We start from the raw sequence: 16,036 nt of genomic DNA, 5'->3' as shown, positions 1-16,036 counted from the left end.
TGTGTGTGTATGTGTGGTGTGTGTTGTGTTGTGTTGTTGTATGATGTGTTTGTTGTGTGTAGTGTGTTGTGGTATGTGTTGTGTGTATGGTTGTGTTGTGTGGGTGTGTGTTTGTTTTTTTTGGTGTGTTGGTTATGTGTTGTGTGGGTGTGTGTTTGTGTGTGTGTTGTGTATGTGCTGTGTGCACATATACATACAAACACCCACACACATACATACCAACACAACACACAAACACACAGCACACAGATACACAACACAGCACACACACAACACATACACACACACAAACCACACAGATACACACAATACATACACCACAGATACACACATACAACACACCACATACATACACACCCAACTACACACGTTTGTGTGTATCTGCTGATGATTGGTTATGTATAGAGTGTGTGCGTGTGTGGTTGTGTTGTTTTTGTGTATGGATGAGAAGTATTGTGCGTGTGTGGTGTGTGTTTGTATGTGTGTGTATGTGTGTGGTGTGTTTTGTGTATGTGTGTGTTTTGTGTATGTGTGTGGTGTGTTTTGTGTATGTTGTGTGTGTGTTGCGAGTGTGTGTATGTGTTGTGTTTATGTGTACGTGTGTGTTTTGTGTGTGTGTGTGGGGTGTGTTGCGTGTGTATGTATGTATGTTGTGTTTTGTGTTTGTGTGTATGTGTGTGTTGTGTATATGTTGTGTGTGTGTGGTGTGTGTGTATATGTGTTGTGTGTGTGTGTATGTATGTGTTGTGTGTGTGTGTATGTATGTGTTATGTGTGTGTGTGGTGTATGTGTGTGTATATGTGTTGTGTGTGTGCGTGGTGTATGTGTTGTGTTTATGTGTACGTGTGTGTTTGTATTGTGTGTGTGTGTGTGGTGTATGTGTGTTGTGTGTGTGCGTGGTGTATGTGTTGTGTTTATGTGTACGTGTGTGTTTGTATTGTGTGTGTGTGGTGTATGTGTGTGTATATGTGTTGTGTGTGTATATGTTGTGTGTGTGGTGCATGTGTGTGTATATGTGTTGTGTGTGTGGTGTATGTGTGTATATGTGTTGTGTGTGTATGTATATGTGTTGTGTGTGTGCGTGGTGTATGTGTTGTGTTTATGTGTACGTGTGTGTTTGTATTGTGTGTGTGTGTGGTGTATGTGTGTGTATATGTGTTGTGTGTGTGTGGTGTATGTGTGTGTATATGTTGTGTGTGTGTGTGGTGCATGTGTGTGTATATGTGTTGTGTGTGTGTGGTGTATGTGTTGTGTGTGTGTGGTGTATGTGTGTATATGTGTTGTGTGTGTGTGTGGTGTGTGTCTTTGTATGTGTGGTATATTGTGTGTTTGTGTGGTATGTTTTGTGTATGTGTGTAGTGTGTTTTGTGTATGTGTTGTGTGGTGTGTACGTGTGTGTGTGTTGTTTGTATTGTGTGTGTGTGTGTGTGTGTGGTGTGTGTGTGTGTGGTGTATGTATATGTGTTGTGTGTGTGTCTTTGTATGTGTGGTATATGGTGTGTGTGTGTGGTATGTTTTATGTGTTTTGTGTATGTGTTGTGTTGTGTGGTGTGGTGTGTATGTATGTGTTGTGTTTATATGTACGTGTGTGTGTTGTTTGTATTGTGTGTGTGTGTGGTGTATGTGTGTGTATATGTGTTGTGTGTGTGTGGGGTTGTGTTTGTATGTTGTGTGTGTGTGTGGTATGTTTTGTGTATGTGTGTGTGGTGTGTTTTGTGTATGTGTGTGGTGTGTTGCGAGTGTGTGTATGTGTTGTGTGTGTTGTGTTTATGTGTACGTGTGTGTTTTGTGTATGTGTGTGGGGTGTGTTGTGTGTGTATGTATGTTGTGTGTGTGTGTTGGTATGTGTGGTGTATGTGTTGTGTGTGTATTGCGTGCGTGTGTGTAAGTACCTGTGTGGTGTATGTGCTGCGTGTATGTGTGTGTTGTGTTTTGTGTTTTCTGGTGTTTGTGTGTATGTGTGTGTTGTGTATATGTTGCGTGTGTGTGTGTGTGTGTGTATATGTATGTATGTGTGTGTGTTGTGTGTGTGGTGTGTGTGTGGTGTATGTGTGGTGTATGTGTTGTGTGTGTTTGTGTATGTGTGGATGTGTGTTGTGTGTGTGTGTGGTGTATGTGTTTATGTGTGTGTGTGTGTGGTGTATGTGTTTATGTGTGTGTGGTGTATGTGTTGTGTGTGTGTGGTGTATGTGTTTATGTGTGTGTGGTGTATGTGTTGTGTGTGTGTGTTGTGTGTGTGTGTGTTGTGTGTGTATGTGTGTGTTGTGTGTGTATGTGTGTGTGTGTGTGTGTGTGTTGTGTGTGTATGTATGTATGTATGTATGTATGTATGTATGTATGTGTGTGTGTGTATGTGTTGTGTATGTATACACATACACACCACACACACATACCCAACACACAACACATACACACAAAACACACATACACAAACACACACACCTCTCTAAAGAGTTCATATATATATATATATATATATATATATATATATATATATATATATATATTTTTTTTTTTTTTTTTTTTTTTTATACTTTGTCGCTGTCTCCCGCGTTTGCGAGGTAGCGCAAGGAAACAGACGAAAGAAATGGCCCCCCCCCCATACACATGTACATACACACGTCCACACACGCAAATATACATACCTACACAGCTTTCCATGGTTTACCCCAGACGCTTCACATGCCTTGATTCACTCCACTGACAGCACGTCAACCCCTGTATACCACATCGCTCCAATTCACTCTATTCCTTGCCCTCCTTTCACCCTCCTGCATGTTCAGGCCCCGATCACACAAAATCTTTTTCACTCCATCTTTCCACCTCCAATTTGGTCTCCCTCTTCTCCTCGTTCCCTCCACCTCCGACACATATATCCTCTTGGTCAATCTTTCCTCACTCATTCTCTCCATGTGCCCAAACCATTTCAAAACACCCTCTTCTGCTCTCTCAACCACGCTCTTTTTATTTCCACACATCTCTCTTACCCTTACGTTACTTACTCGATCAAACCACCTCACACCACACATTGTCCTCAAACATCTCATTTCCAGCACATCCATCCTCCTGCGCACAACTCTATCCATAGCCCACGCCTCGCAACCATACAACATTGTTGGAACCACTATTCCTTCAAACATACCCATTTTTTTTTTTCATACTATTCGCCATTTCCCGCGATAGCGAGGTAGCGTTAAGAACAGAGGACTGGGCCTCTGAGGGAATATCCTCACCTGGCCCCCTTCTCTGTTCCTTCTTTTGGAAAATTAAAAAAAAAAAACCAAGAGGGGAGAATTTCCAGCCCCCCGCTCCCTCCCCTTTTAGTCACCTTCTACGACACGCAGGGAATACGTGGGAAGTATTCTTTCTCCCCTATCCCCAGGGATATATATATATATATATATATATATATATATATATATATATATATATATATATATATATATATTTCCATGTAAATAAGGGGACATATTTCTGATATCTTCCTTGGATAAATAAAAATATTATATATAGATAGAGATTTCAATACATGACAAGCAATGATCCCCCACACCACACATCCAACCATATTGTTATCATTATCTCGGGGTCAAGACCATGCCAACCCACACTTGACCTCACACCTGAGGCCCAGCTGGACAATAACAACGAGTATAATATGTCGTAATAAAAGAGTGTCAGCACTAGTCGGTGTTGAACGAGTGTCAGCACTGACGCCAGCCTCTTCGAAATAACAACACAGGCATCCTGTGATCGGAGACTTTAACGATGTCGTTTAACGTATGAGGATTAACGAGTCCCCAAAAATAAACGAGGGAAGATAACGTGAGCCAGTATAGCAGTGAATGAATGTCAGTATAAACGAGAGAGACTGGGTATAAAACTTAGAGTGTCTGGATTAACGTGTGTGAGCGATGATGGATGTTTAACGTGCGTGTCGCTCTCTCCTTCGTCAGGAAGTATGGCGGGCGGGAGCGTGTGAGGGTGGGCGTCGGTGATGCCCGCGCCGCTGCTGGAAGCCGCTGCCCTGGCTGCTAGCGTGGGCCCCGGGGGAGGTGCGCCCCCCTTCGCGCCCCCAACCCACCTGACGGCTGCGGCCCCATCTGGCGCGCCCCTGACGCCGCCCTTCTTCCCCCTGCCGGAGAACCTGCTCCACTACAGCTTCCCCTCCGAGGCCGACACGCTGGCCTATGTCGACGCCCTCAAGCACTCCGACCTGAGCGACTGGAGGTCCCTGCAGGAGGTACGTAACAAGCCCTACGAAACCACTGGTCTTGTATATATACATCTCCCTCCGTCAGGAGCGACTGGAGGTCCCTGCAGGAGGTACGTAACAAGCCCTACGAAACCACTGGTCTTGTGTATATACATCTCCCTCCGTCAGGAGCGACTGGAGGTCCCTGCAGGAGGTACGTAACAAGCCCTACGAAACCACTGGTCTTGTGTATATACATCTCCCTCCGTCAGGAGGTCCCTGCAGGAGGTACGTAACAAGCCCTACGAAACCACTGGTCTTGTGTATATACATCTCCCTCCGTCAGGTTAACAACCCTTGACCTTGTCTTTCCTCCGGCAGGTGGCCGAGCGAGCAGGGGGTGGTTCGTGCTCGGGCGCCGTGACCACCTCGGTGCTGACGGCACTGTACCTGCTGGGGCTCTTCAACCTGTGTGTGGCCTCCCCGGCCTCCTGCTGCGTGCCCCCAGCCTCCGGCCGTAGGCGTCGACGAAGGTAACCCCACACTCACCCACCTACACCCAAGCTATCAAGACTAAATAATGATAAGGGATTCTGGAGAGTAACGATAACTAATAAATAATAACACACCTCCTACAATTGTACTTATTGTGGTTTACAAATCTAATTAATTGTATTTTCACGCCATTATTACTGATCTAATTAATTGTATTTTCACGCCATTATTACTGATCTAATTAATTGTATTTTCACGCCATTATTACTGATCTAATTAATTGTATTTTCATGCCATTATTACTGATCTAATTAATTGTATTTTCACGCCATTATTACTGATCTAATAAATTAATTGTATTTTCACGCCATTATTACTGATCTGATTAATTGTATTTTCATGCCATTATTACTGATCTAATTAATTGTTGTATTTTCACGCCATTATTACTGATCTAATAAATTAATTGTATTTTCACGCCATTATTACTGATCTGATTAATTGTATTTTCACGCCATTATTACTGATCTAATCAATTGTATTTTCACGCCATTATTACTGATCTAATTAATTGTATTTTCACGCCATTATTACTGATCTAATTAATTGTATTTTCACGCCATTATTACTGATCTAATTAATTGTATTTTCACGCCATTATTACTGATCTAATTAATTGTATTTTCACGCCATTATTACTGATCTAATTAATTGTATTTTCACGCCATTGTTACTGATCTAATTAATTTGTATTTTCACGCCATTATTACTGATCTAATTAATTGTTGTATTTTCACGCCATTATTACTGATCTAATTAATTGTATTTTCACGCCATTATTACTGATCTAATAAATTAATTGTATTTTCACGCCATTATTACTGATCTAATAAATTAATTGTATTTTCACGCCATTATTACTGATCTAATTAATTGTATTTTCACGCCATTATTACTGATCTAATAAATTAATTGTATTTTCACGCCATTATTACTGATCTGATTAATTGTATTTTCACGCCATTATTACTGATCTAATTAATTGTATTTTCACGCCATTATTACTGATCTAATTAATTGTTGTATTTTCACGCCATTATTACTGATCTAATAAATTAATTGTATTTTCACGCCATTATTACTGATCTGATTAATTGTATATTCACGCCATTATTACTGATCTAATTAATTGTATTTTCACGCCATTATTACTGATCTAATTAATTGTATTTTCACGCCATTATTACTGATCTAATTAATTGTATTCACGCCATTATTACTGATCTAATTAATTGTTGTATTCACGCCATTATTGATCTAATTAATTAATTGTATTTTCACACCATTATTACTGGTCTAATGAATCAATTGTCTTTTCACGCCATTATCACTGATCTAATTAATCAATTGTATTTTCACGCCTTTATAATTGATTGTTCCCGGATGTGTCACACGGGCAAGACCAGCAGTAGTGTGTGTTGGCCTGCTTAGAATTTTGGAGTTATTTTTTTTGGGTTTACAAATATATACTTTTAACTCGGGTCATGGTCTATCTGTCTTACCTGTATATCTGGAGGCGCCTCTTCTCTCACTATAACTCTGTGTGTGTGTGTGTGTGTCCACAGCAATGGAGCCTCCATAAATAGTGAACTCCAGTGCCGCTTCATATCCTGTAGCGCCTCACCCACATTACAGGCCAACCGCAGAAAGCAAAGTCGAGCACACACGCTTCTACTTAATATTCCTACTGACTACTTCTACCTTATGTTCCTACTGATTACTACTACTACTGTCTACTTCTACCTAATGTTCCTAGTCATTACTACAACCTAATGATCCTACTCATTACTAATAACTAATGTTCCTGTTCATTAGTTTGTGATTTCCATTATCGTCCCTCACTTTGTACTGTCTCCCTGACCCGAGATTGGCCCGAACTATGATTCGTAATGACTGTGTTATGTCATAGGACGGTTGACCCAACACTGCCACCACTGCTGAACAACCTCCAGTACAACCTGTCCAGCCTCTCTCTCGAGCAGTTCAGCCACCTGCCACACGTGCCCACGCCAGATGGGGGCCGTATTCCTCTCCACATTTCTGTGGTGGAACAGGTGAGACGGACACTACATGAACGAACATGGACACAATACACGTAGGGAACAGTATGGCTCTACGAGACAACCATTACTATGGACACAATACATGTAGGAAACAGTATGGCTCTACGAGACAACCATTACTATGTTTTTTTTTTCCCAGAATGCGCATTGCTCGTCTTAATTTCTCTTAACGGAAGGATACATTAACTATTTACTGGTCCGAGAGCCAAACTGGAAGCTTCATGTATGTTCTGCGACACCCATGTCTCCTCTCTCATGTACACGAGGCAAATTATATTTCAACTGATGGTGGCAAACACACTATCCACATACAGTTAACTCATCACCACCTATTGCAGTGGTTGCAAACCTCTTGCCTCTGGATCCTCACCATAGGGTACATGTCAGATACATTATAAGCTACTAAAGGTATATCGCCATGGAGATATTATGGTCAGGTTGAAGGCTCTGCTTTGGCAAATGAGGTTTGCTCAAAGCTGCATTACATTGGCAAGTTTTTATCAATAAAGATCTACAAAAATATAATCACTTGTTTTAATAAATGATCAAGAGTCAACACTTAAGACGCCTACACGTACACCAACCAGAAAGTTTAGGAACCTCAACTACTGCGAGAGTATGTATCCTCTCTTCCATGATCAAAACATTTTCTTACCTCCTAACACATGCAAAGATGCAATGGATAATTCCTCGAGGTAACATCTCTCATATTTCTTTTTGCATGGAAAATTAAAAGTGAATTTTTGCAAACCTAACTGAACATAAATAAAAGCCAAAGTTTACGTAAAGCCTGCGCAACTCTTTCAAATTAAGCTGTTATCTATGTTACATACTTGTATGAATAGGAGATATGAAAATCACCTGATGATATGTTCAAACCATAAACACCTTAACCAACTTGAAAATTCCAGATTTGTTAGTTTTCAATGAAGCAAATAATGATTTGCTAGGATAAAAAGTGATCTATCACTCTATGCTAACATTCTTGATACAAACTAACATGTTAGCTATAGCAACATGTTAAAAAATGGGCACTTACAATTTTATTTCTATATTAGAATTGCATAATTTAACTCGAGAGGTTCCACTTCCACTTAATGGTCGTGCTATTACTCTCATGTATGACTGGATGACAAAAGTCCATCATATTTCATTTTCTTAAGACTCCAAGAAATGGAATTCAAACCATAGCATTGTTTGCTTTAACATTTTTCTGCATTTGTACAATGTGAGCTTTGAACCCTAGTCTCCTGTCTTAAGTATTTTCCAATTTGGTTTCCTTCTCACCAAAAAAGTAGTTTAAAGTAACTTGTAAATGTAATTATGGCTATACTTCTGGAGACGCACAAGAATGTTACAGGAACACGGCTCAGTTTCTCCTACAGGGTTATTGAAATTTGAGGGAACTACTATAAAATTCTAACGGCCACATCAAATCACATGTTTTATACTACTATGAGCAGTAGTTCTTAAGTTTATATGCCTGTGTATTTGCTTTTTCCATACTCTAGGTCCGGAAATTATGGGATTCGAACCCTCGCTTATTGTCATCGGTATCGTGTTCAACAGCTACTGAGTCGGTGAGGTCATCGTTCATCTCACTAAGTGGTGTGGCCTCTGGGATAATCTTGGCATACAGTGTGGCACAGTTGTCGCAGTGCTACCCTGACCATACACCTGATCCTAATATTCCACCCAAGATCTGGTTTTTTCCCATCCCTAAGACTAAGAAGCACCTCCCTCCACACTTCTCGGTCCCAATCATCCCCAAGGATATTCCTGTGCCAGGTTAGTTCAGGTGAACTCGGTCACATTTCAGATTATCCTATTATTATTCCAGTCACAAAGACCTGTGGTTACTGGACTCCACCTCTATTGGATAACACCACAAGCAAGAGGTCACCTTCAGTGTAGTTGTGTTATTATTAGTGAATGGGAAAAAGGCACAGTGTCATCTTCGTGTCTCATAGGAGCCCACCTTACTCTACCTGTGTGTGGAGTGTAGCCTTGAGAAGCTCTGAGAGCCCCTAGAAAAGATGTACAAGGACTGCTTAATATAATGTAAACTTTTTTAAAATTTGAAGCCATGTCAGAGTGTCAGTGCAAAATGTTTTAACTTCTTCGACTACATTTCTAAAAGATTTTTATAGATTATCTGTAAAACATCTTAATCATATTCAGAATAGTAAACTGATTCTGTTTTCATTGACATGGCCTAACCTTTTTCTCAAAACCTAACCCCAAGGCTACTGGAAGTATGTGAAGTAAAATTCACCTTTATTTATCAATATGGAGTCGTTTCTCGTAATTACTGATGAAGGTTAATGACATTATTTCCATAGCATCTGCAAATCTTTGCTCTTTTTTTCTTACATTTAAGTTATAGATCATATGATACAATCTGTTTGCTATTCCCAGACTTTGCCTGCAAGTGGCAGCAGTCTAGCAAGCAAGAAAGCACCCATGAAGAGGCTGTTTTATCAATGGCGGATGGAAGAGTACAGCTTCTTAAAAAATCTTTCGGCCCTAAAGAAGATACCTGTGGTGCTCATGTGTGGGGTGCAGGCCGTTATCTGTAGGAGGCTCTTAACAAGGGGTCCAAGGGTTGTAAATATTGATAATAATGATAAATTTTGTACAGGCAGATGCTTCTGCCCTTCATGAAGTAATGTTCGGAACAATGAACAATGGCTTCATTTGCACACATCCACTCTTTAGCAGTCCATGTATATTGAACTGAAACCATGGCCTGCCATCCACCACAAAGCCCCATAGACTGTCCCACATGCCCTGCATACATTTTACTGTGCAGCACCAGGACCTCCCCCTTTATAGGACTCCTGCAGCTTTGAGGTTGCATTCCATGTAGGTGCAGAGTGGGGTGGGTTTTGTGGATGAAAAGTCCACGACAATGCTGTCATCATTTTTGAGTACTGAAAATGAAATGGCCTTTCCGATTATGTCTTATTGCTTGTGGTGTTACTCATAATAATGATATGATCTGTTCCACATGCCTTTTGATATGCAACATATGCCCCTTAACCAATACAACTTCCCCTAAGCTGAACTATTATCTCGACATGAACTTTATTCCGTGTCTTGTTTCGTTTTACTTTCACTCTTGCCCTTGGCTTATATGTTGTAACCTTTGACCTGTTTCTTCCTATTACTTGTATCTTAGACTTTTGACCTTTTAATTTGGATCTCAGGAATTTGATGTGTCATGTTACATCTATAACCTGTTCCTTTTGCCTTGTATCATATGGCCTCTGACCTACACCACTTGTGCTCTCTGAATTTGTCTTGTTTTACTTGTAGCTCATGTCCTTTAAATTTCAGTCTTGTTTTACTTGCAGCTCATGTCCTACAGGCTGTATTTGTATCAAATGGCATCTGATCCATCCCTCTCGTCCTTTAACCCGTAGCATGTTCCCTTTTGACATGTATGGCTTAACCTTTTTTATCCTTCCCCGAGACGTGTATCATGTAGCACAGACCAGTTCCTCGTGCCCTTTAACACACATAACTTCCCCTCCCCTGTGGCAGGTGAGGATGAGGATGATGATGGCTGTGAGAGGGATGAGGTGCCACTGGGCTATGACCGCTGTGCACTGCTGCTTTCCTCGCAACCTTGCCCTTACAGACACTGGGTACTGCTCAACAATGAGACACGAATGGTACATTTCCATCAGTTATTCCAAGTTGAGATTGGTTGAATATTGCCTTCATTTCATTATGTTTTTACAGTATTTAATATTCATCAGTTGTAATAATTGATGTAAATCCATCCCATAATTTTTGAAAAGCCATTATTGTGAAGGTAAGGTAAATCAAAATATTGATCATTTTTTCAAGTTTGTCTTTCAAGGGTGTGTATAACCAAGTGTCATAGTACTGTTAATAATTCTAATCTAAAATTTTCCTTCTTATTGTTCAGGGTGAGTGTGTGCCGCAGCTGTGTGCAGATAATTTTGTTTATGTTGAGTCTGATCAGATGTGCCATGATGTCAATGAACCCGGATTTTGCCCTGGAAATAGACGTCTCTACCTCACAGCCTCAGGAAATGCTGTATGCGACTGTCCAGAAGGTGAGGCTTGTTTTCTTGAGTCTCCCAGTATACAAGTTTCTTAAAAAATCAGTTAGGGGATGGCATAGCTTGATATTGTGCTAGAAATATGTTGGTAACAGTACAGTGATAAAGGAGTGACAGCTGCAGGTAAGTTAAGCACAAAATGTAATTTCTTTTCAAGCCAAGCATCTGTTTTTATCCCTTAAGATTTCTTTGTCACAAATATCTTTTTGTGCATTTATATTTATAATAAATATAAATCTTTTTGTATATTCTCAGATTTCTTTGTCACAGATTGGTGACTAGGAAACATTCACTGATTTTGTTCAACAATTACTCGTTAATCTGTGCCACATAGTGGATAGAACTAAATAAACAGACAGACAAGTTATCCACTGTTTTAATAACTTGTTAGGTCTGCTAATACAAAGGTAATATTTGAATATCCAAACAAAGGCATATAATGCCAGGGCATTGCCACAGTGATCCTCCAAACATTGCACTGCTAACACAGCTCAGTAGCCATTTGTTTTTCTATTCCATGCAAGATTTTTACTATAAGCAGCTTCCTACATCATGCACAAATCAGTTTGTCCGCCATGTTGGTCCTTGGTATATTAATGATATTACGAAAGTGGTTACCATAATGTTCAACCACTTCTGTCTTGAAAATAATAATGTACTTTTTTAAAGAAAAATGAATAGCATCTGTGCGGGGACAAGACAGTCATTTAACAAGTCTATCACATTATGAGGAAGCTTTGTTACTTCCTTTTAGGTGCAAATATTAGCCAGTAAACAATGTGTGTCCAGTTATTGTAGAATAACAAACCTTTCTTTGGCTCTCAGGTATGTTCCCTGGACCTCATGACAACTGTTACTACCTGTATGAGCCGGCCTACTGTCCCCAGGGTTCAGTTCTACAGTTCGACAAGAATACGAAGACCCTCACTTGTAAGCCTGACCCCTGTGGTTATGTGAATAGGAATCTCTGGCCTGATGACCTTCCATATGCACCACGCAAGGATGGCTACTGCTACCAGTTTAATGAGGTTACTTGATTACAAAACCTATTTCTGCTATAGTCTTACATATCTCAATGTCTGACGGTTTATAAATGATTAATTACTCAGAATTTTATGATATATTTCCAACTTGCATCCTGTTGATATAATAAAAAAAAAGGTCGTTATCTCTATCTTGCAGCAAGGACCATGCAAGCGAGGTCAGAGGTTTGGCTATGACACAGAGAAACTGGAGGCCACGTGCGTTTCCTTGCAGGAGGCAGGACTTATGCGACCACGGCGGTCCTTCATGTACCAACACATGTCCTTCCCCGCCACCCAGGACCGTCGCTACCATCACTACAGGGTCATGAGATGCTTTATGCTGTTTATAACCAATTTCCAAAAATAATGTTCACAAAAAGTTTTTGCTGAAAAGAATATAGTTCTAAGTCGTTCTCTCCCCCAACACACACTGCTTTTCCATTGTTTCAGAATCAAAACTACGCCACCTTAACATTCACGCACACACACAAAATGTATGGATCTCTGTGGTAATGTGGTTAGCACTACTGATATTTAGTCACTAAGGGCCTATAGGTTTGAATCCTAGACGTGGCAATCGGTCCACACCCACCCCCGGTGTCCATCCTCCCATCAGGAATTGTCAGTAGCTTAAACTAGGATGTGTATATGTAAATACATATATACATACATATTTGCCATTTTTTGTCAGCAAGGTAGCACCAAGAACACATAACGGAGCCTTGGAGGAAAAAAAATCCTCACTTGGCCCCCTTCTTTGTCCCACCCATTTCATTCGCCTTCTACAACACACAAGGAATATAAAGGCAGTATTCTTTCTCCCCTGTCCCCAAGGATGCTGGTACCTGTGGGGTGGGGTAGCACCGGAATGGATGAAGGCAAGAAAGTATGAATATATACATGAATATGTGTATAGGTGTATACATTGATATGTATATGTATGTATATGGGTGTGTATGGGTATTTATGTATATACATATATATGTGTATATGAGTGGATGAGCCATTCTTTGTCTGTTTCCTGGTACTACATGCCAAGGCAGATATACACCTGGTTAAAAGATAGGGATATACAAGTGTATAACTCTGTCCTCATAACATACATATAATAATCGTACATATACATATATTCATGTTGTTAAGAAACTAAATGCATTATAGCATAAAATTAATAATGAACAAAAATCATGGAACTTCACAGACTTCCGTCAAGTGACTATGCAACCATTTTGCCCTAAACCATTTAGCTCTCTGGCCATCCATCGTAATCATTACCCGCTTCATCCATTAATCAGGCCTAGAATAGCTAATAACTCCCCACAACCACTCAACTTCTCATTCCTTCATCATTTCCCAGAATCATTAACCTCCCAACTTGTACACATGATGTCCCACAGCTTTTAAAACTCCCATATCATCTAGTAGTACCCAGTCATCCACCAGATGTACACATCTATTGACTACCAATCCATCCATTCACCACCACTAACCTTCCCAGCTATACACCAGATACCACAGACACGCATAACAAACTGCTCAACAATCCACCAAATAGTCACGTGACTAACTCTCACAGGTGCCTCATACAGTCACTAAGTAACTTTCCTAACTGTCCACCAGGTTTCGTATATCATCATGAATGGTACCACATGGGACCTTGAAGTGAAGGGCATTCGAAGGACCAGAAGGGATATTCCTTCAACCTTTCGTGGAGGGCCTCACTTCCTGGACTCTGGCGAGATGGTGGTGCCCTTTCTTGACACTAGAGCTATTCCACGTGACCTCATCCCACGTTTGAGGTCGCGCCTGCCAAGATGGACGCCTCTAAGGAGGACTAGAAGAGGTAAAAGTCGTACCAGACATAAACATGCTAGCAGACAGAGACACCATGGTAATAACAGTCATTCAGCAAACGATGCCCAAATTCCCAGGAGAAAAGGATCTCGGAAGAACCCACGCATACAGATTATGTCAAGACGCCAGGGGAGGTCAAGAAGTAAGAAAAAAAGACAAAATGGAGCAAAAACTCGGCAAGGTGCAGTTAGGGACAGGAATGGCCTGGGACTGTCAGTCAACATCACTGACGAAAACCAAGATGACCACATAGTCAAGGTAAGAATGGTATCTAATATCACTGCCGTGTTGTGATGGGTATTGGCAAGGCAATACAGTCGCTGCCAGTAAGAAAGCTGTTGTTTTTCAACTCGCAAAGAGGCTTATATGGACAAAAAGGATGTTTACATGATTTACATATGCTATTATGATCAGAGAGGAGAGGTCATGTCATGGACAATGGCATATTGACAGGAGAAAAGGGATGGATATGATTAGCCGAGTAGGATCCTGTAAAGCTGAGGGGAATGTATAACTTTATCACAGGGATGCCATAAGAGAAACAAAAATGTGGGAGAGAGGGATATCAGTAAAACATGCTAAGGTAGGTGGAAGGTTATAACAGTTGCCGATTTCCATACGAAAGGGCAGCTGTAATGGAGTGTAGAATGTAGGGCAAGAGGATCAGATCATTTGTGAATATATCTTGACTAGGATTTGATATATGTTCAGGTATGTCAAGATGAAAGGTTTGGAATATAGTTTGTGATTCATGGGTTTGTTGAATGATTAAAACTGTTGTCAAGGGAAAGGGTTAGGACAAACTTGGTGATTCGTGTTTCATACCTCAAAATCCATCATTAATGTAAATTTATGAATTTATTCTTTTGATTGTGTAGGTGAACCAGTCTGCACTGGTTGCCCCAATAGTGGTGCACCAAGGGACTTCTGTATCTCGAGACAGTGGTGCATCAACAGGAGCACGCAGGGAACACAGGAGAAACAGTAGACGAAGTCGTGGGTCTAAAGTTCGGAAGGGTAAAAAGAAAGGGCGCAGACGTGGGAAGAAGAAAGGTCGTGGACATGGTAAAAAAAAAAAGGGTCGCAGACGTGGGAGTGGGCGAAGTCAAGGTCGTAAGAGGAAGAAAAAACCTGGTGCCTCCAAAAACTCAACCAGGTTAGGGCACAAAAGAAAGAACCCAAGGTTACCTTTCCGTGTGCCAACTGTTCTGCCACCAACAGACAGCAACATCACCACAGACAGCACTGTGAGTGAGACTTCGGAAAATGCAGGTGGGCAAGATGGGACAGAAACAACACCAGACCACCTTTCAGAAGATGACCTGGATTCTGATGACGAGCAAGAGCAGTCATCCTCTTCAGAGATGTCCCTGCCAAAGTACCTGCGACACCGTGGGCGGCGGCAGCTGGGAGAGGGTGGTGGCATCATTCAAGCTCCTCTACTAAGTGCCTGCAAGCCCGGTGCAAAGAGGGACTACAACTATAAGTGTCGGCCCAAGTTCATTCCTCAAGAAAGGGATCGACGTAGAGCAGCAAATGTAGGCTCGCTTAGCAACAGAGCTTCACGCCCACCAAGAATATCTTGCCCGGAGGTTAGTTACCTGTTGTGTATATTGTAAAATATGTCTCATACAGATGCTAGATTGTAGACATAGGGAGAAAATTAGTGAAGAAAGGTTGACAGGATATGTGTCCAAAAGAGGAGAAAAGGAGAACAGGGAGTTCAAATTAGAGATGGAAGGATGCCATGAATAGTTTTCAGTGATTGGGGCCTGCAGATGCAGGAGGATAAAGGCATGCATGGGATTGAGTGAACTGGAATGATATGGTGTGTGTTGGGGTTGATGTGCCATCAGTGGACTGAACTAGGGGCATGTGAAACATCTTGGGTAAACCCAACTCTGTGGGGCTTTGTTGAGGATAGGAAGCTGTGGTATTGGTGCATTACACATGATGGCTAAGGAATGGGATGTGAGAGGATGCAGCCATTCTTTGACTGTTCCTGAGGCTACCTTAAAAAAAAAAAAATCTTTTTAGTGTTTTGTAAGTAGCATAACTGCAGTGATATAATTAGTTCAAGCTTTTAAGTATCTAATTACAAACCCTCTAAATGCTGAGGTTGGCTTTCTGAGTTGGAAGTTTTGAGATAGCAGAAGACCCGAAGAATTCAGCGATTGCTGGCGCGCATGTACGTTGGTATAGTAAATCTATATTGGGCAAATTAAGGTAATGGAATGCTTGAAGATGTTT

At 41.0% G+C, this 16,036-nt stretch overlaps 1 protein-coding gene and 1 long non-coding RNA gene across 6 annotated transcripts in view; one reads left to right on the top strand and one right to left on the bottom strand.

Annotated features, from left to right (window-relative positions):
- The window catches only part of LOC139767426 (uncharacterized), a 39,142-nt gene that overhangs the window by 6,964 nt on the left and 16,142 nt on the right, over positions 1-16,036 (bottom strand). The window lies entirely within an intron of this gene.
- The window catches only part of LOC139767424 (uncharacterized), a 119,820-nt gene that overhangs the window by 94,067 nt on the left and 9,717 nt on the right, over positions 1-16,036 (top strand). For all 5 annotated transcript variants that reach the window (XM_071696797.1, XM_071696799.1, XM_071696798.1 and 2 more), the window contains 10 exons: positions 3,957-4,243; positions 4,577-4,728; positions 6,660-6,804; positions 8,325-8,601; positions 10,360-10,490; positions 10,751-10,901; positions 11,733-11,935; positions 12,090-12,254; positions 13,553-14,044; positions 14,665-15,378. In XM_071696797.1, the coding sequence (XP_071552898.1) occupies positions 3,998-4,243; positions 4,577-4,728; positions 6,660-6,804; positions 8,325-8,601; positions 10,360-10,490; positions 10,751-10,901; positions 11,733-11,935; positions 12,090-12,254; positions 13,553-14,044; positions 14,665-15,378 (2,676 nt within the window). In that variant the 5' untranslated portion in view covers positions 3,957-3,997. The remainder of the gene's footprint in view (positions 1-3,956; positions 4,244-4,576; positions 4,729-6,659; positions 6,805-8,324; positions 8,602-10,359; positions 10,491-10,750; positions 10,902-11,732; positions 11,936-12,089; positions 12,255-13,552; positions 14,045-14,664; positions 15,379-16,036) is intronic.

This window comes from Panulirus ornatus, chromosome 61 (genome assembly GCF_036320965.1).
Source record: "Panulirus ornatus isolate Po-2019 chromosome 61, ASM3632096v1, whole genome shotgun sequence".
Lineage (NCBI taxonomy): Eukaryota > Metazoa > Arthropoda > Malacostraca > Decapoda > Palinuridae > Panulirus > Panulirus ornatus.
Note: the sequence above shows the minus strand (reverse complement) of the source record. Positions and strands in the feature narration are given on the sequence as shown.